The sequence below is a fragment of the Oncorhynchus gorbuscha genome, linkage group LG25 (genome assembly GCF_021184085.1).
Source record: "Oncorhynchus gorbuscha isolate QuinsamMale2020 ecotype Even-year linkage group LG25, OgorEven_v1.0, whole genome shotgun sequence".
NCBI lineage: Eukaryota > Metazoa > Chordata > Actinopteri > Salmoniformes > Salmonidae > Oncorhynchus > Oncorhynchus gorbuscha.
The window spans coordinates 304,260-318,075 of NC_060197.1; the positions used below are offsets into that span (position 1 = coordinate 304,260).

At 52.1% G+C, this 13,816-nt stretch overlaps 1 protein-coding gene across 1 annotated transcript in view; it reads left to right on the plus strand.

The window, feature by feature from the left end:
• The window catches only part of LOC124013545 (exocyst complex component 4-like), a 200,317-nt gene that overhangs the window by 12,820 nt on the left and 173,681 nt on the right, over nt 1-13,816 (plus strand). The window contains exons 4-5 of the mRNA XM_046327873.1: nt 7,211-7,404; nt 10,986-11,095. Of these exons, the coding sequence (XP_046183829.1) occupies nt 7,211-7,404; nt 10,986-11,095 (304 nt within the window). The remainder of the gene's footprint in view (nt 1-7,210; nt 7,405-10,985; nt 11,096-13,816) is intronic.

The following is a 13,816-nucleotide window of genomic DNA, read 5'->3' on the forward strand; positions in this document are numbered from 1 at the left end:
CGGGAGCTGGTCAGTCCATAACAGCACAACGGGAGCTGGTCAGTCCATAACAGCACAACGGGAGCTGGTCAGTCCATAACAGCACAACGGGAGCTGGTCAGTCCATAACAGCACAACGGGAGCTGGTCAGTCCATAACAGCACAACGGGAGCTGGTCAGTCCATAACAGCACAACGGGAGCTGGTCAGTCCATAACAGCACAACGGGAGCTGGTCAGTCCATAACAGCACAACGGGAGCTGGTCAGTCCATAACAGCACAACGGGAGCTGGTCAGTCCATAACAGCACAACGGGAGCTGGTCAGTCCATAACAGCACAACGGGAGCTGGTCAGTCCATAACAGCACAACGGGAGCTGGTCAGTCCATAACAGCACAACGGGAGCTGGTCAGTCCATAACAGCACAGGAGCTGGTCAGTCCATAACAGCACAACAGGAGCTGGTCAGTCCACAGCACAGGAGCTGGTCAGTCCATAACAGCACAACGGGAGCTGGTCAGTCCATAACAGCACAACGGGAGCTGGTCAGTCCATAACAGCACAACAGGAGCTGGTCAGTCCACAACAGGAGCTGGTCAGTCCACAACAGGACAAAACAACAGGAGCTGGTCAGTCCACAACAGGACAAAACAACAGGAGCTGGTCAGTCCATAACAGCACAACAGGAGAAAACAGGAGCTGGTCAGTCCATAACAGCACAACAGGAGAAAACAGGAGCTGGTCAGTCCATAACAGCACAACAGGAGCTGGTCAGTCCACAACAGGAGCTGGTCAGTCCACAACAGGACAAAACAACAGGAGCTGGTCAGTCCACAACAGGACAAAACAACAGGAGCTGGTCAGTTCACAACAGGACAAAACAACAGGAGCTGGTCAGTCCACAACAGGAGCTGGTCAGTCCATAACAGGACAAAACAACAGGAGCTGGTCAGTCCATAACAGGAGCTGGTCAGTCCACAACAGGACAAAACAACAGGAGCTGGTCAGTCCACAACAGGACAAAACAACAGGAGCTGGTCAGTCCACAACAGGAGCTGGTCAGTCCACAACAGGAGCTGGTCAGTCCACAACAGGAGCTGGTCAGTCCACAACAGGAGCTGGTCAGTCCACAACAGGAGCTGGTCAGTCCACAACAGGAGCTGGTCAGTCCACAACAGGAGCTGGTCAGTCCACAACAGGAGCTGGTCAGTCCACAACAGGAGCTGGTCAGTCCACAACAGGAGCTGGTCAGTCCACAACAGGAGCTGGTCAGTCCACAACAGGAGCTGGTCAGTCCACAACAGGACAAAACAACAGGAGCTGGTCAGTCCACAACAGGACAAAACAACAGGAGCTGGTCAGTCCACAACAGGACAAAACAACAGGAGCTGGTCAGTCCACAACAGGACAAAACAACAGGAGCTGGTCAGTCCACAACAGGAGAAAACAACAGGAGCTGGTCAGTCCACAACAGGAGAAAACAACAGGAGCTGGTCAGTCCACAACAGGAGAAAACAACAGGAGCTGGTCAGTCCACAACAGGAGAAAACAACAGGAGCTGGTCAGTCCACAACAGGAGAAAACAACAGGAGCTGGTCAGTCCACAACAGGAGAAAACAACAGGAGCTGGTCAGTCCACAACAGGAGAAAACAACAGGAGCTGGTCAGTCCACAACAGGAGAAAACAACAGGAGCTGGTCAGTCCACAACAGGACAAAACAACAGGAGCTGGTCAGTCCACAACAGGACAAAACAACAGGAGCTGGTCAGTCCACAACAGGAGCTGGTCAGTCCACAACAGGAGCTGGTCAGTCCACAACAGGACAAAACAACAGGAGCTGGTCAGTCCACAACAGGAGCTGGTCAGTCCACAACAGGAGCTGGTCAGTCCACAACAGGAGCTGGTCAGTCCACAACAGGAGCTGGTCAGTCCACAACAGGAGCTGGTCAGTCCAGAGCGTTCCATATCTGTCACTGAGTGTCTGTTGTGTGGCGCATATGAGGTGAGGAAGTTACACTTGTGTGTAATTCACTGCTAAATGTTTGCTATCAGATATCTTATAACGGCTTTCTGCCGTGTTTGAGGAGTAAGTCAGAGCTCTGTATGGGTTGTCTGTACAGCTGCCATTTTGTCCCTGTGCTTCCGACTAGCGTCTTCTCTCCCCTCTGCTCCGTGTTCACATGCTGCTCTTCCCTCTGAAAAACATGCATCACTACTTTTTTATTTGCACTTGCTCTCATTGACTTTCACTTGTAAATGTCCACACTCACCGAAAATGAGCCATGCTTGTATAACTTCATGAGCTGGATTTGCCTGTCTACAATTAGTTTAGGTTAGTTTTCGCTTGTTAGCATTTAGCTAACATCTTCTATATGATTTCGCTCTTACTTGGGCAATTTCTTTTTAGTATTCTGGGAAAGCAATGTTTTTTGGTTTTTAGCGGCCACTTGTGTGCTATTCCGGTTATACCAGAAATCCCAGCATGAACATCTACGCTGGTGGGAGGAGCTATAGAAGGACAGGCTCATTGTAATGGCTGGAATGGAATAAAAATGAAACAGTATCAAACGTATGGAGCCCATCCTTCTATAGCTCCCCCCACCAGCCTCCACTGGCCCAAGCCTATGTAATGGTGTGGAGTCCTTGCTCTCACATATCCAGGAAAGAAGGATGGATTTATAGCAGTATTGGAACTGGGCCACTGTACTCTACGCAAGCAGGATCCTATCGTGTTTGATAGGTGCTAGACAAGAGCTGATGTTGACCCTAACTCAAGTTGAAGCTGTCCCTGGAACAGTCTGACGGAGGCTAATCTAAGGAAACTCAGTGAGTCAGGTCTGTGCCTCATTACATTGCTTTCACAGAAGACTGTCAGTGTCCATTTTAAGCTAGGTGGTTCAATTTGCCTCTCAGTAGGAGAACGGCTGCAACAGTTATCTCTGTCTCTGTCCCTTTTTATTGGTTAACTCTTTGTTTTGCTCTCCCTTTCCACCGTCTCAGATCTCCCTCTCTTCCTATCACTCCCCTCTCTCTCCTCTCTCCCCCCTCTCTACTCTCTCTCTCAGCACTCAGCTCTCTCCTCTCTCCCTCAGCTCTCTCTCTCAGCTCTCTCTGCTCATCACCCTTTCTCTCTCTCTCCAGTCTGTTGTAAGTCCATCCTGTCTCTGTCAATCCTGTGAGACTCCCTGATGTGTTCATTCCAGACATGCTGTCACTCATTACCCTGCTCATCTGTCAGATTAACGTCTCCCTCACTTTCACACTCTCCCTCCATCCCCTCCTCCTCTAGCCCTCCATCCCCTCCTCCTCTAGCCCTCCCTCAGCTCTCTCTCTCTGTGTCTTTCTCTCTCTCTCCTCTTTCTCTGTCTTTCTCTCTCTCCTCTGTCTCTCTCTCTCCTCTGTCTCTCTCTCCTCTGTCTCTCCTCTGTCTCTCCTCTCTCCTCTGTCTCTCCTCTCTCCTCTGTCTCTCCTCTCTCCTCTGTCTCTCTCCTCTGTCTCTCCTCTCTCCTCTGTCTCTCTCTCTCCTCTGTCTCTCTCTCTCTCCTCTGTCTCTCTCTCTCTCCTCTCTCCTCTCTCTCTCTCTCTCTCTCTCTCTCTCTCTCTCTCTCTCTCTCTCTCTCTCTCTCTCTCTCTCTCTCTCTCTCTCTCTCTCTCTCTCTGTCTCTCTCTCTCTCTCTCTCTCTGCGCTTGACTATTAGTATTCCCACTGCTCTCTTTCTGCCTCAGCTGAATGGCAGTGTTACAAGACCCCATGGGGTTAGTGAGGGACAGGACTGGTTCACTTTCCAAAAAAGTCTCTCTTCTCCACACACAGAGGAGTGTGCACCAGAGAGGCCAGTGACGGGCTGTCACATGTACTCCTTCTCTCCTCCCCCTCCTGTGAGTCTCCCCATCCTGCTAACTCTCAGGAAGCCTCATATAGTTGATTATCTTGACAGCCAGGGCTCCCTAACGATGTTAACCAGCCTTCTTCTGTCATCCCGGACCACTGGTAATGAGTCACACACACACACACACACACGAGGCATACACACATGCACGCACGTATGCACTTGTGGACTGTTGACACACACATACTTATAGACATACACACAGACGCATACACATTGGTCACACCCACTCACAGTTAGTTACAGCATATGCATACACACACACACACACACACACACACACACACACACACACACACACACACACACACACACACACACACACACACACACACACACACACACACACACACACACACACACACACACACACACACACACACACACACACACACACACACACACACACACACACACACACACACACACACACACACACACCAACGTATACCTACACCACACAGTGAGGAACACAGATGCATGCAGAGGTATTCTATTAAGCTGATGGGGGCTGATCATGCACAGCATTAGCACATCTTTTGGCTAATGTTGCACTGATTTGCATCAACACATACTTGACCTATGCCCTCCCTTCCTTTCCTCCTGTCTGTCCTGCCCAGTGATACACACACAGTCTGTGATGGCTCTCTGGAGTGCTGTCATCCAGCCATTAGCCCACTCTAATAAAAACCACTCATTAACCACCATGAAGATTTATTCAATATAAACACGCCATAACCACAATGCTAATGAAAACTGAGACAGGAGGAGGGAGAGACGGACGGAGAGAGAGAGGGGGACGGGAGGAGGGAGAGACGGACGGAGAGAGAGAGGGGGACGGACGGAGGAGGGAGGGGGACGGACGGAGAGAGAGAGGGGGACGGACGGAGGAGGGAGAGACGGACGGAGAGAGAGAGGGGGGACGGGAGGAGGGAGAGGGGACGGACGGAGAGAGAGAGGGGGACGGGAGGAGGGAGAGACGGACGGAGCGGAGAGAGGGGGACGGACGGAGCGAGAGAGGGGGACGGACGGACGGAGAGAGAGGGGGACGGACGGACGGAGAGAGAGGGGGACGGACGAGAGAGAGGGGGACGGACGGAGGGAGAGAGAGGGGACGGACGGAGAGAGGGGACGGACGGAGAGAGAGAGGGGGACGGACGGACGGAGAGAGAGAGAGAGAGAGGGGGACGGACGGAGGGAGAGAGGGGGACGGACGGGAGGGAGAGAGGGGGGACGGAGGGAGAGAGGGGGAGACGGAGAGGGGGGGGACGGAGGGAGGAGAGAGAGGGGGGGACGGAGGACGGAGAGGGGGACGGAGATAGAGAGAGGAAGCCAGGAACTTTGAGAGAGGAGAGAGAGAGACTAAAATGCTGTCATGTTGGGCAGTGGGGACTGGGAGTGGGGACTGGGCAGTGGGGACTGGGCAGTGGGGACTGGGCAGTGGGGACTGGGCAGAGTGGGGACTGGGCAGAGGGCAGGGACGGACGGACTGGGAGTGGAGGGCAGTGGTCACTGGGCAGTGGACTGGGCAGGACGGACGGACTGGGAATGAGGGAGAGAGGGGACGGGCTGGACGGAGGGCCAGAGAGAAAGTTGCTGGGACGGACGGACGTGAAGAAGAGCAAGAAGAAAGAGTCTGGGGACGATGACGGACGGAGCAGTGAGGATACACTGTAATTATACTGGTGGGGACTGGACGGACTGTCTGAGAGAGAGAGAGGGGACGGACGGACGGAGAGAGAGAGAGAGGGGGACGGACGGACGGAGAGAGAGGGGGAAGGACGGACGGAGAGAGAGAGAGAGGGGTGGACGGACGGAGGGAGGGGACGGACGGAGGGAGGGGACGGACGGAGGGAGGGGACGGACGGAGGGAGAGAGGGGGACGGACGGAGGGAGTGAGGGAGAGGGGGACGGAGGGAGGGAGAGGAGAAGGGGCGGACGGACGGACGGAGATAGAGAGGGGGACGGACGGACGGAGATAGAGAGGGGGACGGACGGACGGACAGACAGAGAGAGAGAGAGGAAGCCAGGAACTTTGAGAGAGGAGAGCCTGGATGTAGTTTGGTGTTTGGTGCATAGTCTGCATTCCTTAAGTTTTCCACTAAAATGCTGTCATGTTGGGCAGTGGGGCCTGGGCAGTGGGGCCTGGGCAGTGGGGCCTGGGCAGTGGGGCCTGGGCAGTGGGGCCTGGGCAGTGGGGCCTGGGCAGTGGGGCCTGGGCAATGGGGACTGGGCAGTGGGGACTGGGCAGTGGGGACAGGCAGTGAAGGCTGGGCAGTGGGGACTGGGCAGTGAAGGCTGGGCAGTGGGGACTGGGCAGTGAAGGCTAGGCAGTTGGGACTGGGCAGTGAGGGCTGGGCAGTGAGGGCTGGGCAGTGAAGGCTGGGCAGTGAAGGCTGGGCAGTGAAGGCTGGGCAGTGACAGGCTGGGCAGTGAAGGCTGGGCATTTGGGACTGGGCAATGAGGGCTGGGCAGTGGGCACTTGGGGTGGCTGGTAGCCTTGTGTTGGGCCAGTAAATGAAAGGTTGCTGGTTTGAAACACCGAGCCGACTAGGTGAAGAATCTGTGTCCTTGAGCAAGACACTGAACCCTAAATGCTCCTGTAAGTCTGTCTGGATAAGAGTCTGTTAAATGATGACAATGTAAAACATTTAGAACGTTCTACATACAGCAGCAGTGTTAACACAGGATACACTGTAATTATACTGGTGTTGTTGGCATTATTTGTCTGTCTGACAACCTGTCAACCTGTCTGACAACCTGTCTGACAACCTGTCTAGTAACCGGTCTGACAACCTGTCTAGTAACCTGTCTGACAACCTGTCTAGTAACCGGTCTGACAACCTGTCTAGTAACCGGTCTGACAACCTGTCTAGTGTCTGACAACCTGTCTAGTAACCGGTCTGACAACCTGTCTAGTAACCGGTCTGACAACCTGTCTGACAACCTGTCTAGTAACCAGTCTGACAACCTGTGAGGTGTAATGTATGGACAGACACCCATGCTTCAGATTTACAGTTCAAATAAACAGCTTTCTCTAAATACTGAAGTTTTAGGTACCAATTAAACTAGCCAATTATATCCACATCTTGTTTATGACTGTGAAGATTTAGATTAATAATTGATGACATTTTAAACAGTTTTCCATTGGGTGTCCTAATAAACATGTCCCTGTGGTCCCCATCAAAATACTGTCTTCTGAAGTGTTGCCAGGTGTATTCAGATATACAGTGAGTACTAGTGGATACTACACCAGGTGCCTGGAGCTGTGCTCAGGTCTCCCCTACATTCCAAGGTGTCTACATCTATTCAGGTGTGTCTCCTGTGGTCCCCCTCGTGCAGGTGTCAGCGGTGGAGTCTCTGGAGGGCCCCCTGCTGCAGGTGGAAGGTCTGGGGGACCTGCGTCTGGAGCTCCACAGTAAGAAGCTCAACATCCACGTGGTCCTCATCGACGAGCTGCACCGGCACCTCTACATCAAGTCTACCAGCCGCCTGGGGACCAAGAACAAGGACAAGAACCAGGGACGCCACGGGGGGTGAGTGGCCTGGAGAAGGGGAGGGAGAAGAGTGGGAGTTGAGCAGAGGTGTGAGTTGTTAGGAACACGCTGTGAGGTTTGGTCAGGGAGATCAGAGTGGGGATCAATCCCACTTCAAGTGCAGTCAACAGAGGGAATGTAATGTTTATAATATGTTTATAATTTGCAGTATTCCAGTAGGGCAAGGACTCAAACACCAGATCTCAGTAGAGATTGGAAGTAGTTGTTTTCACTTCAGAATAAGAGCTTTGGGAGTCTGAAGTGTGTATGGGTGTTCACTCTGCGTTGGAAGTAGTTGTTTTCACTTCAGAATAAGAGCTTTGTGAGTCTGAAGTGTTTGGGTGTTCACTCTGCGTTGGAAGTAAATGTATAATTGGGGGGAAACTACATTACATTTACATTTAAGTCATTTAGCAGACGCTCTTATCCAGAGCGACTTACAAATTGGTGCATTCACCTTATGACATCCAGTAGAACAGTCACTTAACAATAGTGCATCTAAATCTTAAGGGGGGTGAGAAGGATTACTTATCCTATCCTAGGTATTCCTCAAAGAGGTGGGGTTTCAGGTGTCTCCGGAAGGTGGTGATTGACTCCGCTGTCCTGGCGTTGTGAGGGAGTTTGTTCCACCATTAGGGGGCCAGAGCAGCGAACAGTTTTGACTGGGCTGAGCGGGAACTGTACTTCCTCAGTGGTAGGGAGGCGAGCAGGCCAGAGGTGGATGAACGCAGTGCCCTTGTTTGGGTGTAGGGCCTGATCAGAGCCTGGAGGTACTGAGGTGCTGTTCCCCTCACAGCTCCGTAGGCAAGCACCATGGTCTTGTAGCGGATGCGAGCTTCAACTGGAAGCCAGTGGAGAGAGTTTAAATCATTAAATGAAATACCATGAAATACCATGAGACATGACATGTTCAACCTCCACTCCTCTAATCCCACACAGAACAGTTCCACACTACATGTGTTGTCCCTCAGTGTTTACATTAGCTAGTCTAAACTTCTAGTGACAAGACAACGCCCCTGTCTCACCACTTAGTGCAAACACATCTGATTCATTCATGGGAGACCAAAGATGACGCTCTGTAGAATGATAATGTGGGTTTTGGTTAGTCAACGACCGCGTCACAACCTACATTAGCATCGGGAGGATTATCATACCAACACCAATGGCTGTGTCCCAAATGGCACCCTATTCCCTACTTAGTGCACTACTTTAAAAGTAATAAACTGTGTAGTGCACTATGCAGGGAATAAGGTGCCATTTGGGACACATGTTAGAATGCTGTGTGGGGCGACGGCTGCCACCTGCATGATAATTCCTCAACCAAGATGCAGCATCACAACACATTAGACTGATGCAGGTCACCCACCTCTCCAGCAATGAAGACTGTTGTTTTGATGTTTGTTTAATTCATGGTGTGTGTGTGTGTGTGTGTGTGGTGTGTGTGTGTGTGTGTGTGTGTGTGTGTGTGTGTGTGTGTGTGTGTGTGTGTGTCGTGCGTGTCGTGCGTGTCGTGCGTGTCGTGCGTGTCGTGCGTGTCGTGCGTGTCGTGCGTGTTGTGTGTGTGTGTGTACAGCAGTGTGGTGTCGTGCGTGCTTACGTGCTGTCTGGGCTGTGACGTACTGTAGAGTGATGTATTAGTTGGGATCTTAGAGTGACAGGTTAAAGCTCCTGTATAATGGAGGTTTGGTAAGAACAACCCACCTCCACTCAACACTGTTGAGAAACAGGTCAGGGCTCCACTCAACACTGTGGAGGAACAGGGCTCCACTCAGCACTGTGGAGGTACAGGTCAGGGCTCCACTCAGCACTGTGGAGGAACAGGTCAGGGCTCCACTCAGCACTGTGGTGGAACTGGTCAGGGCTCCACTCAGCACTGTGGAGGAACGGGTCAGGGCTCCACTCAACACTGTGGAGGAACAGGTCAGGGCTCCAATAAACACTGTGTTGAGGTACAGGTCAGGGCTCCACTCAGCACTGTGGAGGAACAGGTCAGGGCTCCACTCAGCACTGTGGAGGAACGGGTCAGGGCTCCACTCAGCACTGTGGAGGTACAGGTCAGGGCTCCACTCAGCACTGTGGAGGAACAGGTCAGGGCTCCACTCAGCACTGTGGAGGAACAGGGCTCCACTCAACACTGTGTTGAGGTACAGGTCAGGGCTCCACTCAACACTGTGGAGGTACAGGTCAGGGCTCCACTAAACACTGTGTAGGTACAGGTCAGGGCTCCACTCAACACTGTGTTGAGGTACAGGTCAGGGCTCCACTCAACACTGTGTAGGTACAGGTCAGGGATCCACTCAACACTGTGGAGGTACAGGTCAGGGCTCCACTCAACACTGTGGAGGAACAGGTCAGGGCTCCACTCAGCACTGTGGAGGAACAGGGCTCCACTCAACACTGTTTTGAGGTACAGGTCAGGGCTCCACTCAACACTGTTTTGAGGTACAGGTCAGGGCTCCACTCAACACTGTGGAGGTACAGGTCAGGGCTCCACTCAACACTGTGGAGGTACAGGTCAGGGCTCCACTCAGCACTGTGGAGGAACAGGGCTCCACTCAACACTGTTTTGAGGTACAGGTCAGGGCTCCACTCAACACTGTTTGGAGGTACAGGTCAGGGCTCCACTCAACACTGTTTTGAGGTACAGGTCAGGGCTCCACTCAACACTGTGTTGAGGTACAGGTCAGGGCTCCACTCAACACTGTGTTGAGGTACAGGTCAGGGCTCCACTCAACACTGTGTAGGTACAGGTCAGGGCTCCACTCAACACTGTGTAGGTACAGGTCAGGGCTCCACTCAACACTGTGTTGAGGTACAGGTCAGGGCTCCACTCAACACTGTTTTGAGGTACAGGTCAGGGCTCCACTCAACACTGTGTTGAGGTACAGGTCAGGGCTCCACTCAACACTGTTTTGAGGTACAGGTCAGGGCTCCACTCAACACTGTTTTGAGGTACAGGTCAGGGCTCCACTCAACACTGTGTTGAGGTACAGGTCAGGGCTCCACTCAACACTGTTTTGAGGTACAGGTCAGGGCTCCACTCAACACTGTTTTGAGGTACAGGTCAGGGCTCCACTCAACACTGTTTTGAGGTACAGGTCAGGGCTCCACTCAACACTGTTTTGAGGTACAGGTCAGGGCTCCACTCAACACTGTTTTGAGGTACAGGTCAGGGCTCCACTCAACACTGTGTTGAGGTACAGGTCAGGGCTCCACTCAACACTGTGTTGAGGTACAGGTCAGGGCTCCACTCAACACTGTTTTGAGGTACAGGTCAGGGCTCCACTCAGCACTGTTTTGAGGTAGGTACATGACTGACGCTGTTCATCCAGGTTGTTAACAGGTTCATTATAAAGCTCTGCTTGTCTCTCAGGTGAATGTTATCGTTGTGGGTAGCAGGGTTGGGCTCAATTCAAATTGAAGCCAGACAATTCAGGAAGATTAATTTAACATTCTACTTTTCAGTTTAGTGAGAAGTCATTGTTAATAAATGCAATTTGTTTTATTTATTGAATTGTAATTGTGTAAGGAGGATGAGGGTGATGATGGTGACTGATGATGCTCTTCTCAACTCTCTCCAGCTCTACAACCAAAGACACGTCCCCTCTGCCCCAGCTGGACGTCAGCAGCCTGTCCACCCCTCGCAAGCTGATGGATTCCTCCCAGTTCAGCACCCCAGGGACCACCAGCAGTAAGTAGCCTTGGTAGTCCAACACCCATCCATTATGCATGTCTGCTTGGCTGAATACAGCAGTACTAAATGAGGGCCTGCACACTATACCAACCTAATATAGGAAGGTTTTGGTGCAGTTGATTGTGCTGACCTTACTTCATTACCACCAGTAGAATGGCTTTAGGAATACTACTGGACAAAGAGGGAGAGGGGGGTCATGGAGGAGGGAGACGAGGAAGAGGCAGGGACAGAGAGAGGAAGAGGCAGGGACAGAGAGAGGAAGAGGCAGGGACAGAGAGAGGAAGAGGCAGGGACAGAGAGAGGAAGAGGCAGGGACAGAGAGAGGGACAGAGGAAGAGCAGGGAAGAGGAAGAGGCAGGGACAGAGAGAGGAAGAGGCAGGGACAGAGAGAGGGACAGGGACAGAGAGAGGAAGAGGCAGGGACAGAGAGAGGAAGAGGCAGGGACAGAGAGAGGAAGAGGCAGGGACAGAGAGAGGAAGAGGCAGGGACAGAGAGAGGAAGAGGCAGGGACAGAGAGAGGAAGAGGCAGGGACAGAGAGAGGAAGAGGCGGGGACAGAGAGAGGAAGGGACGGGGACAGAGAGAGGAAGGGACGGGGACAGAGAGAGGAAGAGGGGGGTCATGGAGGAGGAGGGAGACGAGGAAGGGACTGGGACAGCGAGGGGAAGGGACGGGGACATGATGACTCCTTGCTGTCCCCAGTCCACCTGACTGTGCTGCTGCTCCAGTTTCAACTGTTCTGCCTTGTTATTATTCGACCATGCTGGTCATTTATGAACATTTGAACATCTTGGCCATGTTCTGTTATAATCTCCACCCGGCACAGCCAGAAGAGGACTGGCCACCCCACATAGCCTGGTTCCTCTCTAGGTTTCTTCCTAGGTTTTGGCCTTTCTAGGGAGTTTTTCCTAGCCACCGTGCTTCTACACCTGCATTGCTTGCTGTTTGGGGTTTTAGGCTGGGTTTCTGTACAGCACTTTGAGATATCAGCTGATGTACGAAGGGCTATATAAATAAAATTTTATTTGATTTGACAGAGAGAGGAAGGGACGGGGACGGAGAGAGGAAGGGACTGGGACAGAGAGAGGAAGGGACGGGGACAGAGAGAGGAAGGGACGGGGACAGAGAGAGGAAGGGACGGGGACAGAGAGAGGAAGGGACGGGGACAGAGAGAGGAAGGGACGGGGACAGAGGGAGGGAGGAAGGGACGGGGACAGAGGGAGGGAGGAAGGGACGGGGACAGAGGGAGGGAGGAAGGGACGGGGACAGAGGGAGGGAGGAAGGGACGGGGAGGGAGGAAGGGGGGGACAGAGGGAGGGAGGAAGGGACGGGGACAGAGGGAGGGAGGAACGGGGACAGAGGGAGGGAGGAAGGGACGGGGACGGAGGGAGGAAGGGACGGGGACAGAGGGAGGGAGGAAGGGACGGGGACGGAGGGAGGAAGGGACGGACGGAGGGAGGGACGGGGACAGAGGGAGGGAGGGAGGGACGGGGACAGAGGGAGGGAGGGAGGGACGGGGACAGAGGGAGGGAGGGAGGGACGGGGACAGAGGGAGGGAGGGAGGAAGGGACGGGGACAGAGGGAGGGAGGGAGGAAGGGACGGGGACAGAGGGAGGGAGGGAGGGACGGGGACAGAGGGAGGAAGGGACGGGACAGAGGGGAGGGAAGGACGGGGACAGAGAGCCAGTGAGATAATGTGGATATTGAATGGAGAAGAGAAAGGGGGAGGAGTTGAGATGGATAGATAGAAAAGACAACATAGTGTAGATGGAGAGAGAGATACTGTAGAGACTTGATGAGAACTATTGGAACATAGTTGTCTCCTGGATAGCACAGTGGTAGAGTTGTCAGGTTAGTGTTTTACTGTCGCTCCATTCTGCCAATGTTTCCAGTGATAATGAAATCATTAGCAGGGATCTGTACTGCTGCAGTTATTACATCCATTAGCATGTCATTAGGGGTGTGTACCAGAGAACGCTGCAGGCTCAACACACCTCGTACATAACACTGCCTCTCACACACACTCCACTGATGGCATTCACACGCCAGCAAGCACATGCACACACACACAGAAGCACTAACGCATGATGACACGCACACCTTCTCCCCGCTTCCATCTATTCCTCGTGTTTCCTCCCCCTTGCAGCACAGTACATACATCACATCATTATCAGGGCATTATCGTACTAGTACATACTGTCCATCACAGCATTATTAGATCATTATCATAATAATACATACATAACAGCATTATCAGTCCATTATCATACTAGTACATGCATCACATCATTACTAGGCTATTATCATAATAGTACATACAGTACAGCACATCATTACTAGACCATTATCATAATAGTACATACAGCACAGCATTATTAGACCATTATCATAATAGTACATACAGCACAGCATTATTAGACCATTATCATAATAGTACATACAGTACAGCATTATTAGACCATTATCATAATAGTACACAGCACAGCATTATTAGACCATTATCATAAGTAGTACATACATATACATAACAGCATTATCAGACATTATCATACTAGTACATATCATCTAGTACATGCATCACATCATTACTAGGCTATTATCATAATAGTACATACAGTACAGCACAGCATTACTAGACCATTACCATAATAGTACATACAGCACAGCATTATTAGACCATTATCATAATAGTACATACAGTACAGCGTTATTACACCA